At 35.5% G+C, this 23,914-nt stretch overlaps 1 protein-coding gene and 1 long non-coding RNA gene across 2 annotated transcripts in view; both read left to right on the top strand.

The window, feature by feature from the left end:
- Positions 1-23,914, top strand: part of LOC121738478 — a 110,874-nt gene that overhangs the window by 83,157 nt on the left and 3,803 nt on the right. Inside the window, exons 7-9 of the mRNA XM_042130547.1 lie at positions 6,816-6,978; positions 9,849-9,979; positions 20,969-21,154. Coding sequence (XP_041986481.1) covers positions 6,816-6,978; positions 9,849-9,979; positions 20,969-21,154 — 480 coding nt within the window. The remainder of the gene's footprint in view (positions 1-6,815; positions 6,979-9,848; positions 9,980-20,968; positions 21,155-23,914) is intronic.
- LOC121738485 lies at positions 16,486-18,024 on the top strand. Its single transcript, XR_006037294.1, has 2 exons — positions 16,486-16,549; positions 17,357-18,024. It is a non-coding gene; the product is annotated as an uncharacterized LOC121738485 (long non-coding RNA).

The raw sequence follows: 23,914 nt of genomic DNA, 5'->3' as shown, positions 1-23,914 counted from the left end.
GCTTGATTGTAGTTTGTTTTGTATCGAGAATTTGTTAAAATCTGATTAGGTAACTTAATTTGAGTCTTTAAGAAATCGTACTTAATTTTACAACAAAAAAATTAAATATCACTTAACAAAAATGACCGGATTCAACCTGGCATTTTCTAATGCCCGACTGGTTTTGACTTGACATAACACGACACGACACGACACGACACGTCACTTCATGTTACGATACGATACGACACGGCACGACAGGACACGACATGACTTTTTAATTTACTCTCAATAAGCCTTTTTGTTTGATACCCATATTGCAGAAGTGCTTTAAAAATAACTATATTCCCCTATCTTAGATGAGCCACCATATTGGATGTAGAATGACATTACATTCGTTTCCGAGTTACTCTCAATGAGCCCTTTCATTTGATACCCATATTGCAGAAGTGCATTAAAAATAACTATATCTACCTTGAATGAGACGCCATATTGGATTTAAAATGACATTACATTCGTTTCCAAGTTACTCTCAATGAGCCCTTTCATTTGATACCCATATTGCAGAAGTGTATTAAAAATAACTATACCTCTATCTTGGATGAGCCGCCATATTGGATGTAGTATGACATTACATTCGTTTTCGAGCTACTCTTGAAAAGCCCTTTCATTTAATATCCATATGGTAGAACTGCATAGAAAATAACTATTTCGCCATCTTGAATGGTCGGCCATATTGGATTTAGAGTGATGTCACATACAATATCATGTATTGTCATCCAAACTAAACGTGACTGCAAAATTTCAGCTCGATCGGTTAAATATATCTACTCCAAAATTGAGTTCCAAGATTTCACCCGAACATACATACTTACATACATACAGAGCAAGTTAAATAAAAGCGTTTAAATAATATTAGCTCGATGCACTCCTTCACCATATAAACTATAACTGTGCAAAATTTCATCCACCTACGTTTCCGCATTTTTCGTCAAAAGGGATACTTACAAAGTTTTTCGCTTGCGTATTAATATATAGATACTTTCGAATTGATTAGGCTACTGGAGATAGGTAAAAATCGTGCTTAAGATTCAGTTACATACATATAGCCCAAGCTAATAAAAGCCTGACAGCCATGTCCGGCTTTGTCTGGACGCATGGCAACCCTAGGACTGTAGACCGGTTTGGTCGCGGATCGCTCTACAAATGTCAAGAACATTTGAAAACATTTACCTTTCGTCCGGACTGTATGCTTTCGACGCCATTAAAACTAAGCAGATAGTTTCTGGCGAATTGGGAATGCCTTAGTCCGAACCCTGAACTCTGAAGTTGGCTTGTTGCAGTTATTCCTTCCTGATCGGTCCTTGAATTCGCAGAGAGTGTCCGGCAAATTAGCCATATTTTGGGCCTTAAAATTAGCATGATGAGGGATCTGGTGTAGATTCCTTCTTAACGAAGACCAATCAACAAGGATTATAACTGGGAGTCGGCTCGATAAAGTCAGATGATAATTATAATATGATGTTTCTTGTTACCACAGCATTAGAAGCATCATCAGTTTCGAATGAGGTATGGATATTAGATAAGGCTTTCTTTATACGGTAGAATAGTTTGCAAAGTTGTCACTTTGCAAACTATTAGATTGCCAGAATTTCTTTGTCAATCTGTCGATTGACAAAGAAATTCTGGCATTTAGTCAGTAAAGTCTGCCAGTCTTTCTTCAGTTACATTTTTACCATCGTTTCGAATCGTTTAATTTACCCGTCCAATAATGATCGCCACATATGGACAAATCTAAGTGGCAGTTGTTTGTGTTTGTTTATAAAACTGAGTATGTATTATTTATAAAGTACGCCACTGCACAGGCCGCACCTTCCACGTCGATTAGATCAATAATGTATTTGTCTCGTGATTCATGAATTAGTAACGTTAATCATAACAAGGCACTTTTAATACTTATACATGATTAACTAAAGAAAAATATCTGTGACTTTTACTCACGGTAAGCTTTCTTCGATGGTCATTAAAGACCATTTTTCTCCTCTGGAAGGCTCTTCAAGAGGTTACCCTCTTTACACCTCTCGCTCAAGGCAATAATTCAGTTGTTTGCAAACAGTGCTAGAAAACTTTCTTCGGTACGGTAGTAAATGAAACAGCTTTTAATGTGCTTAAAATAGTCGTTTAAACATAGATTAGATAGAGTTCTAAAATTAAGAGATGGATATTCTTACTCTTTCCTCACACCTCTAATAATAATTTATTAATTATGTTAATCTTGTGTTAAAATATTGACTATTGTGACTTTTCTATATAAAAAAATTCTGAACTTTGGATCTATCGTGCTTGCTACCCGCGGTTCTGGGGCCTTTCGTTCGGCGCTAGACTAGTAGGCTCTAGACCAGAAGTTTCCAAACTTATTTTGTGTACTGCCCACTTGAGAGAACAAATTATGTTTTAGCGCCCCTTTGTTACAATTTAAAATTGAAAAAAATGGGGGCGTTGTCTACACAACTCCCCCATTTTTTTCTGGGTCCCACACCGCCCCCCTTTAGACCTTCAGCGCCCACAGGGGGGCGTTATCGCGTACTTTGGGTAAGGCTGCTCTAGAACCTTTTCAATACGGTCTATGTAATCACTAAACTAATTATTATTTCTTTACGCTAGGCACTCGCTTTGATCAGAACATTTAGGAGCACGTCAATGTAATCGCGTCTCGACCTGACCCCAGAACGACCCAGATCCTATTAAAAGACTTCAATAACGAAAAAGAAACATTGAACCTCACGCCGTCTACTTATATACGACAGTACCTTTACCGCATTATGCATTTACTTGGCTTGTTACAGGGTCGCTTTGTACTAAAGAAATTGATTGATTCATAGGTATATGGTGGACATACGTATTTTGGTTGGGTTATGTCAATTGTCAAGCCCTTCGGATAGATCACGGCTAATATTGACTTGACTTAACCCGACCAAATAACGTAACACCCTCTGCCTATTAATCAATTTCTTTGATGAAACAATAATAATATATTTTGTAATCTCCATCGTGATTATTGCATATCATGTTATCTCTTTCTAATAAATTACAAATTCGAATGGTTATCGCGATTGTGATGTTTCATAATCTAAATCAATTTCAGATTTAATAACTTTATCTTTGAATGTGTGATGAAAGATTTATGGTTGGCTTATATGTTATCGAGATCAGACATTATGCTGGGTCTAATAAATTCACAAGGTTAAGCCCTCTTTTGTTGGAGGACGTATGGCTAGTCGACAAAAGCAAATAATTGTATCGTTTGTTAATCTAAATTATAGATAGGCTTACTTGCTTTGCTGAGTGCAGACAGTGCAAATAATTAAATTTCATTTTGCGAGAAAACTATTTTGTAAATTATCGATACTGCATCGAAATCATGTCGAAATTGCAAGATTTTTTAACACTGTGAATCGACGCACTGGTTTGTTCTTACTCCATAGATATTATTGAGCAGTACATAGGTATGCCCCCGGTCTCGCATTGTCGAAACGAGAAGGACTGGTTTTTGTAATTACAATTATTTACAGCTCCGGTTTTAAACGTATTCACAATGTATGTCGTCACATTATACAAATGATCCCTTTAATGACAAGGACATGAGAATCGGGGTCTAATGTTTATTTAATTAACCTGATTTACAAAATAAAATTATGCCTGTAGACCATTACACTACGTTCGCATTCTACTTTCTGATTACGGCCAGAAAAATGTTAGATTTACCTCTATGGTTGCCCAAATCAAATTTATATAATTAAGGCCCTGTATTCCCAGAAACGGGTGATTTTCAAGATTTAAAAGTGACAGGAGACATAAAAATATAGTAATTTAAAATCTGAAAAAAATATATGTGTTAGTTAAGGATCTAACGCAGTGGAATTCGTATTCCATTACACAATGTCTTGAACTTCACTCGATAGAAAAAAATCCCAAAGTTACCTCTTCTTTTAACGAAATTTCCATACTATGTCCAAATTATTTGGAATTTTCAGATAATTTTTGTACTGAATTAAAGACAAAGAATATATCTAAGGCGTTTCGTTTTTTTGACTCGATTTAATCGATGTATAAAAAAACGACGATCAAAAAACTATAAAATTGCAGGCGCAGGTGGGTTTAGTCGCGCTAAGGCGCTCGTCGACGACGGACCGTACAACTTTTTCTCGCAACATTTTGAATATAGGTACATTTTTACAATTTGTGAAATAATGTTAACATATTATGCAAGTGGTTGATCATTGCTAACAAGTGACGCAAACCAAGTCCAAAATAGGCCCGATAGAATTACCTTAGAATTAGCGCAACAACAACCGTAATACTATTGTCTATCATACAGTATTGTAATATGCATTGAGAATTGAGATGTACATCTAAATGGTAATTTGGAACTCCACCGTATTTTTTTTGTAATTTATATTATAGACTCGCAGTACGTACACACTACACATGCAGGGATGATGACAAGGTCAAAGATTAGCGAATTTTGTTAATAAAATAAAGATATCACGGTAAAAAATAAGTGTTTCCAAAAAAATCATGGCCAAATTTGTATAGGAGCTGGACTCGACTTTTATTTTTGATGTCCCAAAATAAACTATAGTTAGATTTGGTTGTTATTATGCTCTAAACATAATTCCGTTTAAGAATTATGTCTAAATAGCCACGATTTTTTATAATAATTAATAACGTTTACAATTATTTTGAGGTTAGACTTAAGAACTACCTTTTTACCGACTGCGGTGTAGCCTACAAGTGTATATTCGGCGATCTCGTTTCTAATTATTTCAATTTTTCCTCGAGTATTACCCAAAAAATAGAACGAATGCGAATGATCGCCGGCTGTCAGAACATAACGAAACTAAAATATATTGATCTTTTTTTTGTGGCTATTTATAGACACATCTCTAATGATTTTCGATGCCTTAAAATATTAGGGAATTTTTGCTACTAATGGCATGTCGGGACGCCACCGCCCAGCTGGTACGATTTGGCCATTGTTCTTTCAGCTTGATAGCATTTGTATTTTTTTTTTGTTATGCGCCTTTAAAGTTGGATATTCAAGTCGATTTTTTTTTCAATTAAATTTCTTAATATTTGTATAAGTACAATTTTATCAAATTGTATACAAATATTAAGAAATTTAATTGAAAAAAAAATCGACTTGAATAATAATAATAAGTTATCACTTATGCAATTAAAAGCAACTTTTCTTATGAAACCACTTTCATAAACGCAATATTTAATATACCTGTCGAACAAAGTTGTCTCCCGATGCGTACAAACTACGAAAGACTGACGTTAGTCTTTCGTAGCACTTTGTATGGAGCGTTTCGGGCAGGTCTTTTTTATGAGATATTTGAATTGTCATATCTTGGTGAATTTTTAAGCTATCAGAGTCATTTTTTCAACGATGTGTCCTTCAATTACCGATAAGAAAAAAAAATAGTCATCATGCCTATTCTGCAACATTTTCTTTGCATCTTGGACTGTCTAATTACTAATTCGTTTTGTAAGAACATGGTTATTTTTAACAAACTTTAAAAAAAGGTGGTTATTAATTTAACCCGTATCAATGTCTTATGTAGGTAATATTTCCATGTAACATTACCGAGTATTCGTATTTAATAATATGTTAGTCTATATCAGGGTCTGAACAAATGTGCCGAATCTGGGAAGTGTATGTATGTATTTTATATTATGTACTTATTATAAAGGGGTAAATGAATAAAAGAAACAAAATCCTAAATAAAATGAAATAGCTAATTAGACTACGGCTCATTGTTTGTACTGTGGCGCGCTCGAGCGCTGCTTAGAAGGTCGAATAACGTGTTCCCCCCGCAGTAAGTTGCCCCGCCGCCCGCCTCGATCGTAGTATTTCAAACAGCGCTTCGTCGCTACGAATACTTTTCTTTCCTTGGTCTTCCCGCCCTTAAGAGCTCACCTGACTCTAAAAGTCAAACATCGTCCTTCTCTCTTCACACTCACGCCCGTCTTTCATATGCCAGGTGAAAAAGGACGGCGCGGAATCATCGCCGAGTTAGTTTTACTTGAATAAAAGATGAACTATAATTATTACGAAAAAAGTGTTTTGAGCAAATTTAGGTTTTATCAATACCTTTTTAGATATTAAAAAATATTAAAGAAAAGACAGCAAACTTCGAAGATCCAAGCAAAAATGTGTCTAAAACAAGGTTTTTTGTAAAAAGAAACTATCGAGCATTTTTTGAGTAATCGTGTTTTCGTCTTGAGCATTTAATCTTTATGAACTGAAATTACTTGTGTCAAAAAATCAGTTTTCTAGACCTTACAGATTTTGAGATTTAGGTTAAAGTATGTAGTCAAGTTAGGGCCATATGGGCTCTTAAAGGAAGCCGCGTCAAAACATCGAATCAAAAGGTTTACTTTATCCTTATTCTTATAGTACCTTTACACAAAAGGCGACTGGTGTTGGACGGTTGGACGTAAAATGAAGTCATTTATACCCGTTCTGTACGACTCCTGGTAACACTGAGTTCAAGTCGCAGGTTGGCATACGAACTAGTAGAGTTCCAAGATTTGCTCGGTATTATTTAGGTAAGGATGTTGATAGAAATGATTGTGTACTATCAAAGTTATGAGAGTGTCGAATTAGGACAGAACTTAAAACTTAAACTTTAGGGGTTAAATATGACGAAGACAAAATTCAAATGATTTGATTCAGTATATTTACGAGTTTAACAAAGACGGGGTCCAAACTCTGGGGGTTGAATGTGGGAACTATGATAAAAATTCTAATTTCGGCCATTTTGTTTTAGTGCATGGCGGCGTACGTGGAGTTCGAAGTGGTGAATGGCGCGTACGAGGTGTCGTGTCCCGACGCGCGGTGCGGCGCCGGCGCGGCGTTGTCCCTCGACGAGCTAGCGGCGCTGCTGCCGCCAGAACTGCTCGAGAAACACAATAAGTTCCGTCTCAATCATGGTAAGTGCATCCTTGTTCCAATTGATTCTTTGGCAGATAGAGTAAATTCAATGTTAGCCGTAAGCTGTCTGCTGAGTTTAACATAATGGCTAATGCGACCCAATAACATTGATCAGCTACTTGCCTATTCTCAGATACAATAACCCTCTGATCCCAATCTCCCATTAACAACCAGTCCGATCACTGATCTACCAATTGCGCTTCTCCGTGCACGCTAAGAAGCGTATTGGTAGAATTGTATTCTCACACTTCGCCTCACTAAGTGAATCTAAAAACACTGCTTATTCCTCTTCCATTTTTGCCGACCCATATTAATGTTGTAATCGGACTATAATAACCACATCAAACACTATAAGTGCATACTTATTTGACCGTGTCTAGAAATACCTATGTTCGGTAAACAGAGCGCATAGTCTTCGCGCACTCGCCCATGCATTGCCAATGCATAAGTAGCTTCATCAGTACGTTTTTGTTTGCTGCAGTAGTTAAACAAAAACTGCATATTGTCTTTGACGTGAGGAATCTTTCCGAGAGTTAACAGAACAGTTAGTTTATAGTTGTAGTAATCATTCTCGAAAATGGTTTGTATGAACATTTTGTAAGCTACCCTTTCGTTTGCTGCAGTAGATATCTACAGGAACTCATGATTTGCCCAATAAGTTATAAGACGCAAGGTCCACTTGCCAATAATATTGCTAACTGTTTGTCAAAAATCTAAATATCAAGTCTTCCCATGAAAACGATGGAAGAAGTTAAAGCCAGATGATGTTACTGATAATGATAATGATGAACTGGATATGAAAGTATAGTTCAAGAGCAGTCACGGGCGAGCAATACTTGTCACGGTTATTAAAACACGGATTCACGTTACACCGGTCGCACACCAACGTCCTAGCGGCGCGATTGCAAACTCCTGCCTGCTGATACTCAGTCCCGTTGCCTGGATTCATTTGATACAGTTCCTTATAAATCTGACCAAAATGTGCCACAATGCCTTAGAAGTCTGACAAATTATAGGACAGGGTGGACTAATTACCGCCATAATCCTGATTCGCGCTGTTGAAGTTTTCTGAGCATGTAAACTTGAATACTGATAAATGATAATGAAGACGGTAAACATCGGCCTGATTAATTATACCAACTCGATTGGTCAAATGATTGTCTTTGGAGCTTCCACTCATATTCCCACAAAACAAGTAAGAGCCTTGCACTCGACAGTTACAATAAATATCTCGGATGTTTTTTCGGGAATTATAATTTTTCTGGATTTTTATGGTAGAATGCTGAGAAAAGCAGCTTGCAGGACAGATGATAATAGTTTGAAGCGCACAATGATTTAATGAACATGTCGAAAGACAGATGATTGCTACTTATTTACTTGGCTGTCCGCCATAAAACGGGCCCATATGTATCTGTTTTATAAATGAACTAATAAAGTATTTTGCTCTCATTCCACGTATATGATAATATTGATGTTTCCTAATGCAATCACTGTGTTTGGCTACACAGATGTATCTTATATGATTTAATTTATTTTACTTGAATTATATGTAATTATGTATACACTATCAATTATTTTGGAAAATATTGTGTTCACTATTTTACCATAGTTTATAACTTCTCACCATTTTTAGGGTTCCGTAGCCAAATGGCAAAAATCGGAACCCTTATAGATTCGTCATGTCTGTCTGTCTGTCTGTCCGTCCGTATGTCACAGCCACTTTTCTCCGAAACTATAAGAGCTATACTATTAAAAATTGGTAATTAGATGTAGTTTGTGAACCGCATTAAGATTTTGATACAATCATGGAAAAAATATTAAAAATTTTAGGTGTCCCCATAGGTACAACTGAAATATTTTTTTTTTCATGTAACCTATACGTGTGGGGTATCTATGAATAGGTCTTTAAAAATCATATTAAAGTTTCTAATATCATTTTTTTCTAACTTGAATAGTTTGCGAGAGAGACTCTTCCAAAGTGATAAAATGTGTGTCCCCCCCCTCTAACTTCTAAAGTCATGATAAGTCTAAAAAAAATATATGATGTACATTACTATAAAAACTACCAACGAAAATTGGTTTGAACGAAATCTATCAAGTAGTTTTTTTATACGTCATAAATGGTAAACCTTAAATAAACTTTCATTAAATCAACTTAAACATAAAAATAAATGAAAACCCTTTTAATTTCATAAAAATAAACCTTATTGCCGCTGCGGAACCCTTCATGGGCGAGTCCAACTCGTACTTGGCCGGTTTTTAAACAGTCTCCCATTCGCAGCTGTAGTGATTTACATCTGGGTGCACGGTAGTGCACCCGCCGAGACGAGCCAAGCGAAACGCAAGGGCACTATCTACCTTTTCTCGAAGTTTTTTGAACCCTCATAGAGTTGAATTCCGATGTACCAGATAGTTCATATTCTCAGGATAATATGATGTCAATAGTAGACTAATTAAACATAGGTAGGTAGTGTAAAAAGTCTCAATTGAACAGATCTTACTTTAGAGTTTAGCTTTTATAATTGATATGTAAAATACACCGATTTCGTCACTGACACACTGATGATCATCAAAATAGTTGGCTAACTAATTGCATAATTAAACAAAGAATTAAATTATGCTTTTAGTTAGTAGGGTCAAGGGTGTCGAGCTCCTGTCCGTTACAATAACTTTTGTAGGGGCCGAGCTGAAAAAAAATGTAGACACGCCCCTGGACCCCAAAGCGTCCCACGGCATCGGCTGATACAGTGTGATTTAGTTACATTTCCAGAGGTAGACTCCGATTTAATCAATACCAATCTGTAGTGTCCTTATTCTCTAATTTCCACAGGTATTCGTCTCTTCTAATCCTCTACTGTTATACTTACAGAGGTGGCGATGGACGCCATGCGAGCGTTCTGCCCGCGACCTGGCTGCGACACGGTGGTCCAGGTGCGAGCCGCCAGTCCCGCTCACTGCCCCACCTGCCGACACGACTTCTGCTCGCAGTGTAACCAGGAGGTAAGATCAGCTGTGACCAGGCCATTTAATCAAGACTTTTTTGTTATCGCTTCGTTATAGATTCGCGGTTCGCCGTTCAAAATGTATGGAATTGACATAATATTATAAGCGTTCACTTAATATGACATTTATGTTCGACTCGTCTTATGTCAATTCCATACATTTTGGTCGGCGATTCTATAAAGAAACGATAAAGAAAAGATCTTGGCTCACCACTCCCAGTAGGCTTAGCCACAGATTACTAAATATAAAAAAGTGACTTGCTTAGCATAGTCACCATAGAAAGGTTTATTCTTACGGTAAAGTATTTATTTATTTAGGCATATCAACAATATGAATACAAGCTTACATTCATAATTAACAATTAGGTCCATTTACAGCATTCATATCAATTAGAGACATGCACAACAATAAATTTAAAACACAATGCAACATTTGGTAAAGACTTAACAACTATATAGAAATGTTAATAAAAATCAATTATTCAATGTCAATAATGAAAATTACAAGTAATTTTGGATAATGTCAGAAAATATTATTAAATTACTTATAAAAATTGCAAAATTTTAATAATGTCCACCAAGTATTATAATTAGGATTAACATGTCAATTTTCAATTACTAATGCAATAGACGATTTAAAAAAATACAATAATATATAATTAATTACTTACTTCTATAAAAATGTCAAATTATAACAAAACAATATGATAATAAATAATATAATTTATGAGTATAATATTTTTTTCTTAAAGGATGTGGAGCGATCATGAAAGATGTCTAAATCATATGTTTTATGCCTATAACATCTGGATGTTATAGGAATTGATCATTCTTATTATAGGAGCGTTCTTGCCGACATTCGTTTTATGCCGGGAATATTAAAGAAAGGTCTCTGCCTTATCCTGGTATTAGGTCTAGGTACTACTAATCCTATAGTTTCTAACAGTTCCTGGTAAGGGGTGGAACCTGTGATAAGATCTTTTAGGAATACCAGATCAAGCATTCGTCTGCGATCTGATAACTTGTCAATTTTAAAAACCGAAAGTCTCTCGTTGTATGGCAATTTATTGTTTGTCTGCGGGGTGACATATGCCAAGTGTCTCGTAAAAGATCTCTGAATTGATTCAATACGTTGGGAATGGACTTCATAACAGGGGTTCCAAATGATGCTTCCAAATTCCAATATGCTACGTACGAAGTTATTATACAATAGAATCCTAGTGTCGGTGCGCCTGAAGTCTTTTGAGTTACGCTTGACAAACCCTAACGTCTTTGATGCTTTCTTTATCATGTAATCAAAATGAGGCCCAAAGGTTAGTTTGGTGTCAATTAATATCCGTAAGTCGCGAATTTCCGATGTTTGAGTAATTGGACACTTATTAATATGATAGTTGATAAAACTTTCTTTTTCTTTGTAAATTTAATGGAATTGAATGCTTCCAAATGCCGCCAGCATTTGGAAGCATTCAATTCCATTTTGTTGTTAAGACACCACTGGTGGATACGGTCAAGGTCTGATTGAAGTAACAAGGAATCAGATGAAGATTTAATGATTCTCGAAATCTTCATATCATCGGCAAACAAAGAACAGCGGCAGTGGTGTATACATGATGTAATATCGTTGATAAACAATAAAAACAATATTGGTCCCAGATGCGAACCTTGAGGAACACCGGATGTTGCAAAATATTTAAGTGATTCGTGTCCGTTTACCACTACCGTTTGTTCTCTCCTGCCCAGGTAAGAAACGAACCAGTCGAGTAGCCTACCCCGATTGCCATATTGCTTTTCCAACTTGCAACACAGTAATCCATGATCGACTAAATCAAACGCACTAGCAAAATTGGTATAAACAGCGTCGACTTCGTTCTTGTTATCAATCGCCTCGAAAATTGGTGTCAAATATTTAATTAAGTTGGTAATCACTGACTTTTTCAATTGGAACCCATGTTGGTAGGTATTAATTAAATTTTTGCAATGATTCGTCAGGATATCGCAGACCAGAGACTCGAAGATCTTAGCAAATGAAGACAAGATAGCTACGGGCCTATAATTCTTAACATTGCTGTTGTCTCCCTTCTTGAATATCGGTACAATTCTCGCCTTTTTCCATTCACTAGGAAATACCCTAGTTTCCAAAGATTTGTTAAATATGATCATGAGTGGAAGTGACATCATTTTTGCACACCTTTTGATGAACAGCGGTGGTATGTTATCTGGTCCTACTCATTTATTTGGGTCTATGGATTTTAAAATTTTATTTACCTCAGACTCAGATAAAACTAATCGAGACAGTGTACTGGAGTATTTCGTTTTAGGTGAGGAAAGTTCGGGAGCTGTGAATCTAGGTAAGTTATTAGAGTATACTGATTTAAACTGAGAGGCGAACAAATTTGCGACGCTCTGTCGCTGTTGCATGGTCCTTAGGGGGATATTAGATTATCATATATATTGGATCCGAGATCATTGAGTCAATGATATTGGATAATGTAATATAGACATATGATTCATTTCTTCCTTGATCATAGATTTTTGACATTTGCTGAGAGATTAGATCCAATACGGTCATAGAAATAGGTGTTGCCAGTTATTTAATATAAAAAAGAGTTTTTAATTTCTTGTTCGTTAATACGTTTCAAATAATGTAATGTAATTATTTTTCTAATTATATACTTGGATAATCTTGCTGAAATAACAAAAAACAAGCCATATTAAAATTGACGATGTCTTTTGACAAATCGAATTCTCTGAGATCTAGTAACCCTGACGTCAATACCTGTCAGCGTAAGCGCTCTCCATTGGCTATTGAAACCACATATGACGTAAAATAGGATCAATGAAATATGATAATGTAAGATGTAGATATGATCAAATGATCATTGGATCCTATATAATATGATCATAGAAATGATCCAATATAAATGATAACGCAATACCTCCCTTATACATAATGGAAGGTAAGTTGTTAGATTTTTTTTTTTTTTATAAATGCCCAGAAAGCTTTAGGATTAGATTTGATACTACATTCTACAGTTTGTATGTAATTTTTATGGCAAATTAATAATAATTTATTGCAACGTTTTCGTAACAGTTCAAATTCTAGTCTATCACGGGGATTACCAAATTTTCGCATGTTTTGTCTAATTTTATCCTTTTCTTTTAATAACATAATCAAGTCTTTGGTAAACCAAACAGGATACTTAGATTTCCTAGGCTTTCGTTTAGGTACATGTTTCTCAATGATAGCATTAAGTTCAGAGTAAAAGAAAGAAACCATTTCGTCAACATTCCCACAGCGCAGAAAGGCATCATGCCAATCTAAGTCATTCAGTGCTTTAAGTATGCTAGGGTAGTCAGCTCGAAAGAAGTTAAAATCAGATCGTGTGACTTCTCTTGCCGTGGAGCAGTCACACTTGCTTCATTTACTTGACATGGAACATTTGTTAGTACTAGATCAAGAATCTTGCCATCCTTGTTTAGTGTACTATTTTTTTGATTAAGTCCCGTTAATGAAAAAAAATCAGTTAATAAATAACCTGTCTTGTTGTTATAATTGCAAGGAGTAAGATTCCTATCATCATCTCTCAATTGCCAGTCGATGAAGCTCATGTTAAAATCACCTATGATTATGACATCATCAAGTTCATTAACGACATCGATACTATTATTAATAAATGTATCTAACTATTTCTGTTTAAGAGGAGAAGACAAACATAGCGTATAAACAACACAAATGCCAATTTTAACATATTATTTACCAATTGTAAGGTTCAATTGTACCCATAAATCGTCACATTTGCTTTCCTTATTAATAAAACGAACACTATTTAAAGTTTTATTTACAGCTATAAGTAGTCCACCACCATCGCACTTATTGTAAAATTCAGAGGTAGTACGGTCACGACGATATACGCGATACCTATCGTCAATGAACTCCCTGTCAGAAATAGTGCTATTAAGCCATGTTTCAGTCAACGTGATGAGGTCATAATTCTCTTGCAAAATATTTTTAAAAATATCATTTGTCTTAGTCCGCATTCCACGAATATTCTGATAATACATACGAACCATTGTTTCTGTAGGTGTTCACTTTTTTTTTTTCATCTAACCTATGCGTGTGGGGTATCTATGAATAGGTCTCTGAAAATCATATTGAGGTTTCAAGTATCATTTTTTTCTAACCTGAATAGTTTCAAAGAGAGACTCTTCCAAAGTGGTAAAATGTGTCCCCGCCCCCGCCCCCTCTAACTTCTAAAGTAGGGACATGATAAGTCTAAACAAAATATATGATGTACATTACTATATAAACTACCAACGAAAATTGGTTTGAACGAGATCTAGCAAGTAGTTTTTTTTGTACGTCATAAATGGTAAACATTAAATTAACTTTCATTAAATCAATTGAAATATAAAAATAAATCAAAAACCTTTTAATTTCATAAAAATAAGCCTTATTGCTGCTGCGGAACCCTTCATGGGCGAGTCCAACTCGCACTTGGCCGGTTTTTTTCTTATGAAAATTTTCCCATTACGAACCCACACAAACTGGATTGAGAGTTCTTTAGCTTTAATCCTTGTGGCTGCATGAAGAGCTTTTTTTCTGGCGTCAAATGTTCGCATATGTATATATTATTTTTCTCTCCGCCAATACCGATTGCGCCAGTATTAAGCCTATCCTGGTGGTTTTTATTGTATTTTTGTGTTGCAGCAAGAAGGAAGTCACGAACGCGAGCACATCGCAGTTTGACCACCACAGATCGCGGACGACCACTATTGGGATTTATTTTCGCTACTCGAAAACAGGAATGTATATCCTCATCTGGTATTGTTTGAGATACCGCCTTTCCTATCTGCTGCACCACTTGAGGTAAGTTTTCGGACTTGAATTCGGGTATACCATGTATCTCTATGTTTGCTTTGCGATTGTGTAGATCGATGGCAGATAAACGCGATGACATGGCAGAAACTTGTTGAATTAGGTTTGAGTTTTGGGATCTAAGGATCTTCAGTTCTTCGTCTTTATCTTTAAGAATTTTATTTATTTCGTCATATTTTTCGTGGACGAATTCAATAGATGAGATTAGCTCGGAGATTTTGTTCTTTAAAGTCGACAGTTCAGAGTTCAGTGATGTTTTTAAAATTTTGGGAAGTTCAGCTTTCAGTGCATCTTTAATTTCAGATCGAATTAATTTAGAGATGTCTTGATCAATCTTCCGTAAGTCTTTTGCATCAGTAAGATCCGGTACCGGTGAAGAAGTAGGTGAGGTTCTAGGTGGAGTTGAAGAAACCACTGTCTTTTTACGCGTGGTGATATTATTAAAGTAGACAAAGAATTTAAGAAAGGAAATCTGTCAGTTTGTCCGCAAAAACTGTCAGCGTTTCTGCTCTTTTTCATTTCTATTGTGGCCATGCTAAGCCTGCAGTAGTGTCTGACGGAAGCTTTGGATTCGGATTAGACTAAAAATCTACCTTCGGTTGGAAACTACAAGCCTTGCAAATAGCGTTGGGGCGATTCACACCGCAGTTCAAATCTTAGTTTGCACAATTAATGGCCCTATGCGGCTTGCATAGTTAGAACGCCCTGCACTTGCTTAGAATCTATGTAACTAATTTTATAAAGCGGAAGAGCTTTTTTCGTTCCCTTTTTTTTGTTCCCAGAGCGTAAAAATCGTGCAAACCTCCGATTTTTTCAAAAGTGGATGAAAATTAAAAAGAAAAAGGAATGTGTAGCTGATAACATAAATAAAAAAATTTACCTATTGAAAAGTTGTGCTTTTGATTTTTAAATTATTCTCTTCCACTTCAAGTAAAATCAATAACTGTAAAATTTTGAAGAAAATTTGCATATTTCTTTCTTTTAAAAACAGGGTGCAAACCTTCCTGCCAAATTTTAATATATTGATCCTTGTTAAAAATAAAAATACATGTATTTTTTCTTTTATAGTCTAAAATGTTGAGAAATACCTTCCGCAAGTTATTCTAAAAAACACTACAATTAATGGACACGATGCGTCAGCCGCGCGCAACGCCGCCAGGGTGCAACTGTATAATATAGCAAAAAAAAAAAAAAAAAAAAAAAAAAAATATATATATATATATATATATTTTTTTTATTTGTACGTTGCTTATATTCCAAAGAAAGAAAATAAGTTGAAAAAATTATAATTTAGATTTGAAATTAAAATTTTTGTATGTAGATGAGCATACTTACCTCCAAATGTGCTCAATTAATGTGCTTGTTGTGTGCCTCGCCAGGTAAATGGCGTTCCTATTTTTCTTTGGTTTTAAATAGGAAGTTTAAAATTATTTTTTAGGCTTAACAAAGCCTTCTATTTCTTATTGTGTATAATTTTTAGCTCTCACTTCTTCTTTCTGAAAATGTAGCACAAACTTTCACGGATATTTCGAAGAAAATCTGTATTTTATTTCTTTTGGTTAGGTTTTTACAGAATAAAATTGATTTTTTTATTTATTTTTTCATTAATTATATTTGATAAAATTTATATTTATTGTATTCAGGTAAGCATTTTCCAAACATAGGTCGCAGCATGCGTCTTTAGTAATGTAGGTACTAGTGATGTAACGAATGTTGGATTTTTCAGATTCGCGAATGCGAATGCGATTGCGAATATTTATCTTCAACATTCGCGAATGCGAATGCGAATGCGAATATTTTACAATTTCAAAAAAAGCGCGCGTAAAATGTTCGACAGGTTTGACGTTTCGTGTCGGCTATGTTTAAATTGAACATAACCGAATCGATATTGCTTATAGTCTGTCAAGAAAGTGAAGAAATTAAAAAGTGGCAACATCGTAGTGTCATCCCATTTTTCTTAGATTGATTTGAAAGGGAAAGACACTAAGATGTTGCCACTTTTTAATTTCTTCACTTTCTTGACAGACTATAATTGAATGAATTTAGTCACAGAAAGATCATTATAAAAGTTTTGTTTTGTTTTGAGGTTAGTTTTATGTTTTATGTTTCAAGTAAGTAATTGTTTAGTTTTTTAGTAAATAGAAATTGTAAACTTTATTTAAGAATGATAGTAAAGTAATAATATACTACTAAATGAATGCAAACCTTACATAGTTGTAACACGGCTGATTAATGTTAGATTTGATAAGATCTCTGAAGTTCTTTTTTCATAAATGACTAATGAGGCTTTAATTTACAATGTAGAAGTATGATTTAATAAAAATATCTAAGTGTTATCTATTGTATTATTATATTATTTCAAATGCATGCATATAATAATTTCCTTTTTGATTATTAAAAAATTCGCTAAATATTGGCATAATTTTTGCGAACGCGAATGCGAATATTGAAAAATACGCGGATATTCGCGAATGCGAATATCCGTTACATCACTAGTAGGTACGTGAGATTTGTAGCACCTAATTTTTTTTCTGGCTTCAAGTAGGAAGTTTAAATATATTATAAAGACTAGAAAAAGTCTTTCATTTGTCGATGCATTTAATGTTTTAGCTCTCACTTAAATAAATTCCCAACAAATATAGAAAAATATTTGCGGTCTATTTTACACATTTTTGGAGATATTTAAACGTTTTTAAGTACTCAAAAGTTATCATTTCTCTAAAAATTAAATACGCACAACAAGTAAGTTTAACACACTTTTCGTTACAACCCTTAAATCCACCCAAACCCTTTTATCTTATCTTGGTTACGACGAGCGTTAATCTCTAAAAACTTTGCAAAAACCATAAACATAGTTGTACTTAGCTTAGCAAAGCAAACTTTCTTTTTAAAATTGTGTATTTGGTTAATTTTCAACGTAAATAATCGGATAAGAGTCATTGAATAACAGGAACAAGAATAAAAAAATTTTTCTGGACCGGTTTTATATGGTGAAATATTAATTTTTAGTTAAGTAACTAAAAAATTAAAAGCACAAAAAATTTAGTAAACTTTGCAAGTTATAGTGTAAAAAAGAAAATTACACCTCAAAAACAAAAATCCATTCACTATTACAATTTTCGGAGGTTAAAACCACTGGCGACTCCACTAATAAGTTTATCAAGAATGTAATTCAAACTTCTATAATCTCAATCTACTGTATCTACAGTACTGTGATCAAATGCTATGAATTTAATTTCTATAGTACTTATGAAAGTTGTGGGTACAAGTGCACACTATGACAGTGATCCATTGTCCAAAACGCTATACATATAGCTTTCCCCTTTATTTTCTTTGTTTCACATGCTTCCCGCTTTTTGTCCGCTAAGAAATTACTTCGCGAAAGTGTAGCTCTTTTTAATGTAAAACTTGTAATTTGTATAATTACAAGTAATTATTGAAACGAGGCAAATGTGAAAATTTTCGAAAGCGATTTAACCCCCGTAAAAATCTTTTGAACGGCGCGGCGGCGTTAAGATGTTCTTTTGTTGCATTTTTACCGTTAACACAATAATTATTTTAAATGGATACTTTAAGTCTTTTGAATTCCCCACAATGTTTTTTTTTTTTGTTTTAAAAAATATTAAGTACGCTGGTTTTTTAGTTAAAATAACATTGTTACTTTGCAACGAGGTTTTGTACTCGATGTAAAACTTAGACAATGCGTTCTTTTCACGTCAAAGTGGGTCGAGAGTCGAGAGTCGAGACACGGGACTCGAGTACAATGCACTATGCGGTGTACAGCGTACTGTGTAGTGTCTGCACTGTGTCATGTGTACATTATTGTATGGATGTGCACTGTGCCCCACGAGGTGTAAGAGGGTGTGCATGTGCATTTAATCAGTATGGGGAGAGTGTTTGAATAGTGTAGACTGTAGAGGTATAATAATAAAGAAATATAGAAATAAAAGTTAAAACTTACAAATATGCTGATAGTATAGTTAAAATAATTCATTCATTCACCCCGCTCATGCCTCAAGTGCGACATGTTTTTTGTTTGCACTTTGCAATATCGGCTCTAGTACGTCTACGTAGTAGTTAGTACTTACAACTCAGTGGTTTCAGTTATTCTCTTTGGTTTCGGATTCATTTCCGCGACGGAAATTTTGTGAATCGCTGTGTATCCGACAGAATATGACAAAATTCTGCGTGAGAACTTTTCGACAATCGTGAATCGGGGATTTGGTTAGAAAAATACGATACCTAGTTAAGTTATGCGTGTTTTGTAGTCTTAACCCAGATACACAATAATTTAGACTCCGAAAATATGCTGAGGACTAAATAAAGAGTTTTGAATTTGTCCATAATCCATTCCAAATCAAGTGAACTTTTCAAATGTAGCTTTAGTATTTTTTACAAGTGTAAGTTGTAACTTTAGACTTTAGTAAATGGGAATAGGCAGCCCAACACCGTAGGGCACAAGTCTTTTAAGGTGATCGCACATTTATCAACAAGCACGCGCCGCATTTTAGAATTCGCTGTATAAAGGTTCGCGCTCACTTTGTCGGCGCGTGCCGGGGCTTGCCGGGGCGGATCGGGGCTCAGCGCAGCGCAAAATGTGCTATTATAGGCATTATAGCACACTATTTCCGGGCCGGGCCGCATCGCATTGACGGATTTTGAGCACTTTGGATAGCTCCAGTGTGACCACTCTTAAATCACTCGTGACTCGATATATTAAAAACGTTGCTATATTCTACTAAAATCTACTAGACCGTGTTTTAGATACTACCGAAAATCTACCTTTATTAATCAATGTATTCTACGTGGTTGAAACTAAAATAAACTAAAATGTTTATATAGACTGTCTTTATTATGCATTTTAATTTTTTATATTATTTGTTATAATATAATATATATATCGAGCTTCTATTAAAATTTACAAAAAATTTTGGACTACTAAATCGTCATTCATTTGACCTCAAATCTACGAAAAAGTGGAAATCTATGTGAAGTGTGGTCACACTGTTGCCGGAGCGCAGCGGGTTTGTCGGGCCTTGCCGGGCCTTGTCGCATTGACGGAAATCCGCTGCGCCCCGAAACAGTGTGCGATACGCGCATCCGCTTTCATACAAATTGCATGGGGGCGGATTTTTGCGATGAGCCCCGGCACGGCCCGTCTCAATGGGCTCACTCCTTAAAAAGACGTGAAACTTCGCACACTTGTCCGCACCGGACGCGCCGCAATCGTATATACTGCGTGCGACGCGTACGGGGCTGGCGGTGCTGACGAAAGTGCGATCAGCTCTTGCTTCTTGTGTATTTTGAATGTCTGTCACGATAATATTATGCCTATTTGACACGATAGACATTAAGGCTACATAGCGGCACCTGGCTAGCTAGCACAAACACGTAGACAAACGAAAGAAACTAAATTTTGACAGTTTTACCGGAAAAAACATTGAAGAAAAAGTTTCTTTCGTATCTGGATTTCTTCCGCTTTTGAAAATCTATATGTCAAGCATGACGATCCGCTTTTGACATTTAATTTCTTGGTTCTGTTTTTATTTTTATAATGGCATTTGGCTATAAAATCGTGGCCAGTGTTAAATAAATGGCGGCAAATTCAAAAAATCGATGTATATCAACCCTGTCTATAGCCGGAATTATAGTTTTGATCTACAAACTACGAATAATAAAGTTTCTTAGTTTTTTTTATTCGTATTTCGTAGATCAAAACTATAATTCCGGTTATAGACAGGGTTGCTACACGTCGATTTTTTTAATTTGCCGCCATTTACTCGACACTGGCCATGGTTTTATAGCCGAGGTGCCATAATAAAAAAAAATAACTATTATAAAAAAATAATTGCCGTTGCTATAACGGTTGCTATGGAAAGAGTTTCTTGACTTTGGCCACTGAAACTCAAGTCGATGGGTGGCGCCATGCTCGGAAAAAATATATATAGACATGGGAAAGAAACTGTCATTACTTTCTTCCGAAGAATCGACTGGGAAACCCCGTGCTAGCTATGCTGGTGGCCAATAGAATTTCAAACACCTCATTGATAAATCTCATTCATTTCCAGTGACATGTTGCCATAATTAACCCTTAAACTTCCTCATTTCCAGTGGCACGGTGGCGTCTCCTGCGCTCAAGCTGCCGCGGCCATGGCGGGGGCTCCGCTACTGGACTCCGAGCTGATCAAGCTGTGCCCCATGTGCCGGGTGCCCATAGAGAAGGACGAGGGCTGCGCACAGATGATGTGCAAGCGCTGCAAGCATGTCTTCTGCTGGTACTGCCTCGCCTCGCTTGATGTGAGTAACTTCATTAACATTAACAAAGTCCGGAAACGCTCCTGCAGCTCTTCTAATGTTGCGAGTGTCCATGGGCGACGGTAGTCGCTTCCATCAGGTGACCCGCTTGCTTGTTTGTCACCCTATTTTATAAAAATAATAGTAACTAGCTGTCCCGGCAAATGTTGTTTTGCCCATATTATTTTATTGAAGTGACTAATATTTAGGTATGGCTATGGCGCCATGGTCGTCCGACCTGGTTCTCCTAGGCATTTTCAAATATTTAAAATAATGTTAATAGCGTGTAATATTCTAGCTCTGAAAAGAACTAATATATCTAAACTCCCCTTGATGACGCCCACTTTGCAACGGGCCATGCAGTAGAAATCGTAATAAGTACATATTTTAATTTCGCCATAACTTCAAAACCAAACGTCCAATTATAGTCATTCAAAGACCAAATATTATTATCTACATAAACTGTACTTAGTGATTAAATAAATTATTTTGATAAGGATTAATAGCATGAGTAAAATAAACTCGTTTAAATGTAGTCCAAAAAAATTCAAGATTTTTTAAATAAAAAATTATTGTGCCTCATGGCCTAGTAAACGAATGATTCTGCTTGGAAAAGTTGAAAGCAGAAATTTTAACTTTGGTACTTTGTTTAGACTAGTTAGAAGATAAACATACTAAAAGTCCTGACCCCTCCAATGTGAGCCCGATGGAAACGGTGCTTCGTACGAAATTCTCTTCTACTACATAATAAAAGCTAATTATATTCGCTACAACTTTGTCCTTTACACTTTGTATCTATCTCCAATCATTGCCTTGCTATGAGCTTCTAAAATTGGCCGAGTGTGTTATTTAGGGTTTCGTACCTAAAGGGTAAAAACGGAACCCTATACTGAGACTTTAAGAGGATACCACAGCGGCTAGAGAAATGAAAAAAAAGTACGTGTAATATCTATAGCTGTCTCCCTTACCTCAAGCCTATACCGCAGAACGCGATAGAGACAACTGCAGAAAATCCAGAAAATCATCGATTCGTTGTCCCCTGATTCCTTCTCCAAAACTTAACCGATTTAAGTACTTTTTTCATTAAAGATTAAAAAAAGGCTTGAGCTGTGTTCCTATGTTTTGCTTTTTTTGTATAATCTATCCAAATTTGTTTTCTGGACGTTTGAACACAGTGGAAAATCTGGCCATTTTTTTGGGTTTTTGAACGTTCATATCTTATTTAATAATTAAATTATGAAAAAAAAGAAAACATAGGGACATTGTATTAGTGGCCGTAGATATTCAGGAAAAAAGTTATAACTCTACTAGCATTATCCAGGGAGGAAACAGGGGACAACGTTTGTATGGAAAAAATGGCGGTGTGGAATCCTCTTAATGTCTGTCCGTCTTCCTGACCGTCTGATTGAAAATCGGCCAATTTTAGAAGCTCATAACGAGGCAATGATTGGCTTAGTTTTTTTGTGTCTTTATGATGAATTTGTGTTGACTGATTGTAACCCAAATATTTGTAACCATCCACCGGATCTACAGACTCAATGATATCTTCATTATTTAGTTGGTATGCGGTATGTTCTACTTTGCCTTTATTTATAGCTTGAATCTTACACTTGTCTATCCCAAACTCCATGCGAATGTCATTTGAAAATATTTGAGTTAGATCAGCCAGTGTGACAAGGTCCTTTTGTGTATTAGCTAAGAGTTTGATGTCATCCATGTACATGAGATGTGAAAGTGATGTTTGCTGTTGGTTGTGTTTGATATTAAATCTCGCAGGTATATGAACCAAAGGGGTTTGGGTAATATTGGCGTCATTTTCAAATCTCGCAGCCACTCACCAAACCGGCATATTATGAAAGAACATATCAAGGGGAGTAAACTTTATTATGGGGGATATATAGCTAAACTATATCGGAGCCGAGATATTAGGCATTTTAAGTTCGTATTTTCAACTAAACGTAAATTCAATCATAACATGAATATTCAGGAAAATACAATAAAACAGCGTTATTTATTAGCTTAAAGCCTTCTTCGATAAATGGCCTATCCAACACAAAAATATTTTTTCAAATCGCACAAGCAGTTCCTGAGATTAGCACTTTCAAACACACATACACTTCAACTTAGTATTGTTATATACCCTGTATACTAATATTATTATATTAGTATACACGGTATATAACAATACTAAGTGATAATACTTTAGGGTGTGTACTGTGTATGAGTCCCATGTTAATACATAGTTTACTGTGAAAGTAGTAGCGCTGAAAGAGAATATTTTTTTTTTCACTTTTGTATGGGGAAACTCTTTACGCCAGGGCGCGCAAATCACAAAAAAAATACAATCTACTCGTCACGCCGAGCCGTCATTTAATGAGTTTTTTAAATCAGTATTTATTTTACTTTTGCAAAAAAAATGCAAATCCATTTTTTCTCGAATTTCTTTTTGATTTTTTCATATTTTTTGTGTAAGTAAACAGTTAATCTTCTCATACTTGTATATCTTATATATGAAAATGGATTTTTAAATGTGTTAGTCGCGCTAAAACTCAAAAACGGCTGAACGGGTTGGGCTGATTTTAGTCTTAAAATATTCGTAGAAGTCCAGGGAAGGTTTTAAAGTGACACGAAGTTCACCGGGACAGCTAGTCTATATATATAAAAATGGATTTTCAATTGTGTTAGTAACGCTAAAACCCGAAAACTGCTGAACGGATGGGCTAATTTTAGTCTTAATATATTCGTAGAAGTCCAGGGAAGGTT

The sequence above is a fragment of the Aricia agestis genome, chromosome Z, assembly GCF_905147365.1.
Source record: "Aricia agestis chromosome Z, ilAriAges1.1, whole genome shotgun sequence".
Classification (NCBI taxonomy): domain Eukaryota; kingdom Metazoa; phylum Arthropoda; class Insecta; order Lepidoptera; family Lycaenidae; genus Aricia; species Aricia agestis.
The sequence above is the reverse complement of the archived record's forward strand: the minus strand, read 5'-3'. Positions and strand labels throughout refer to the sequence as shown.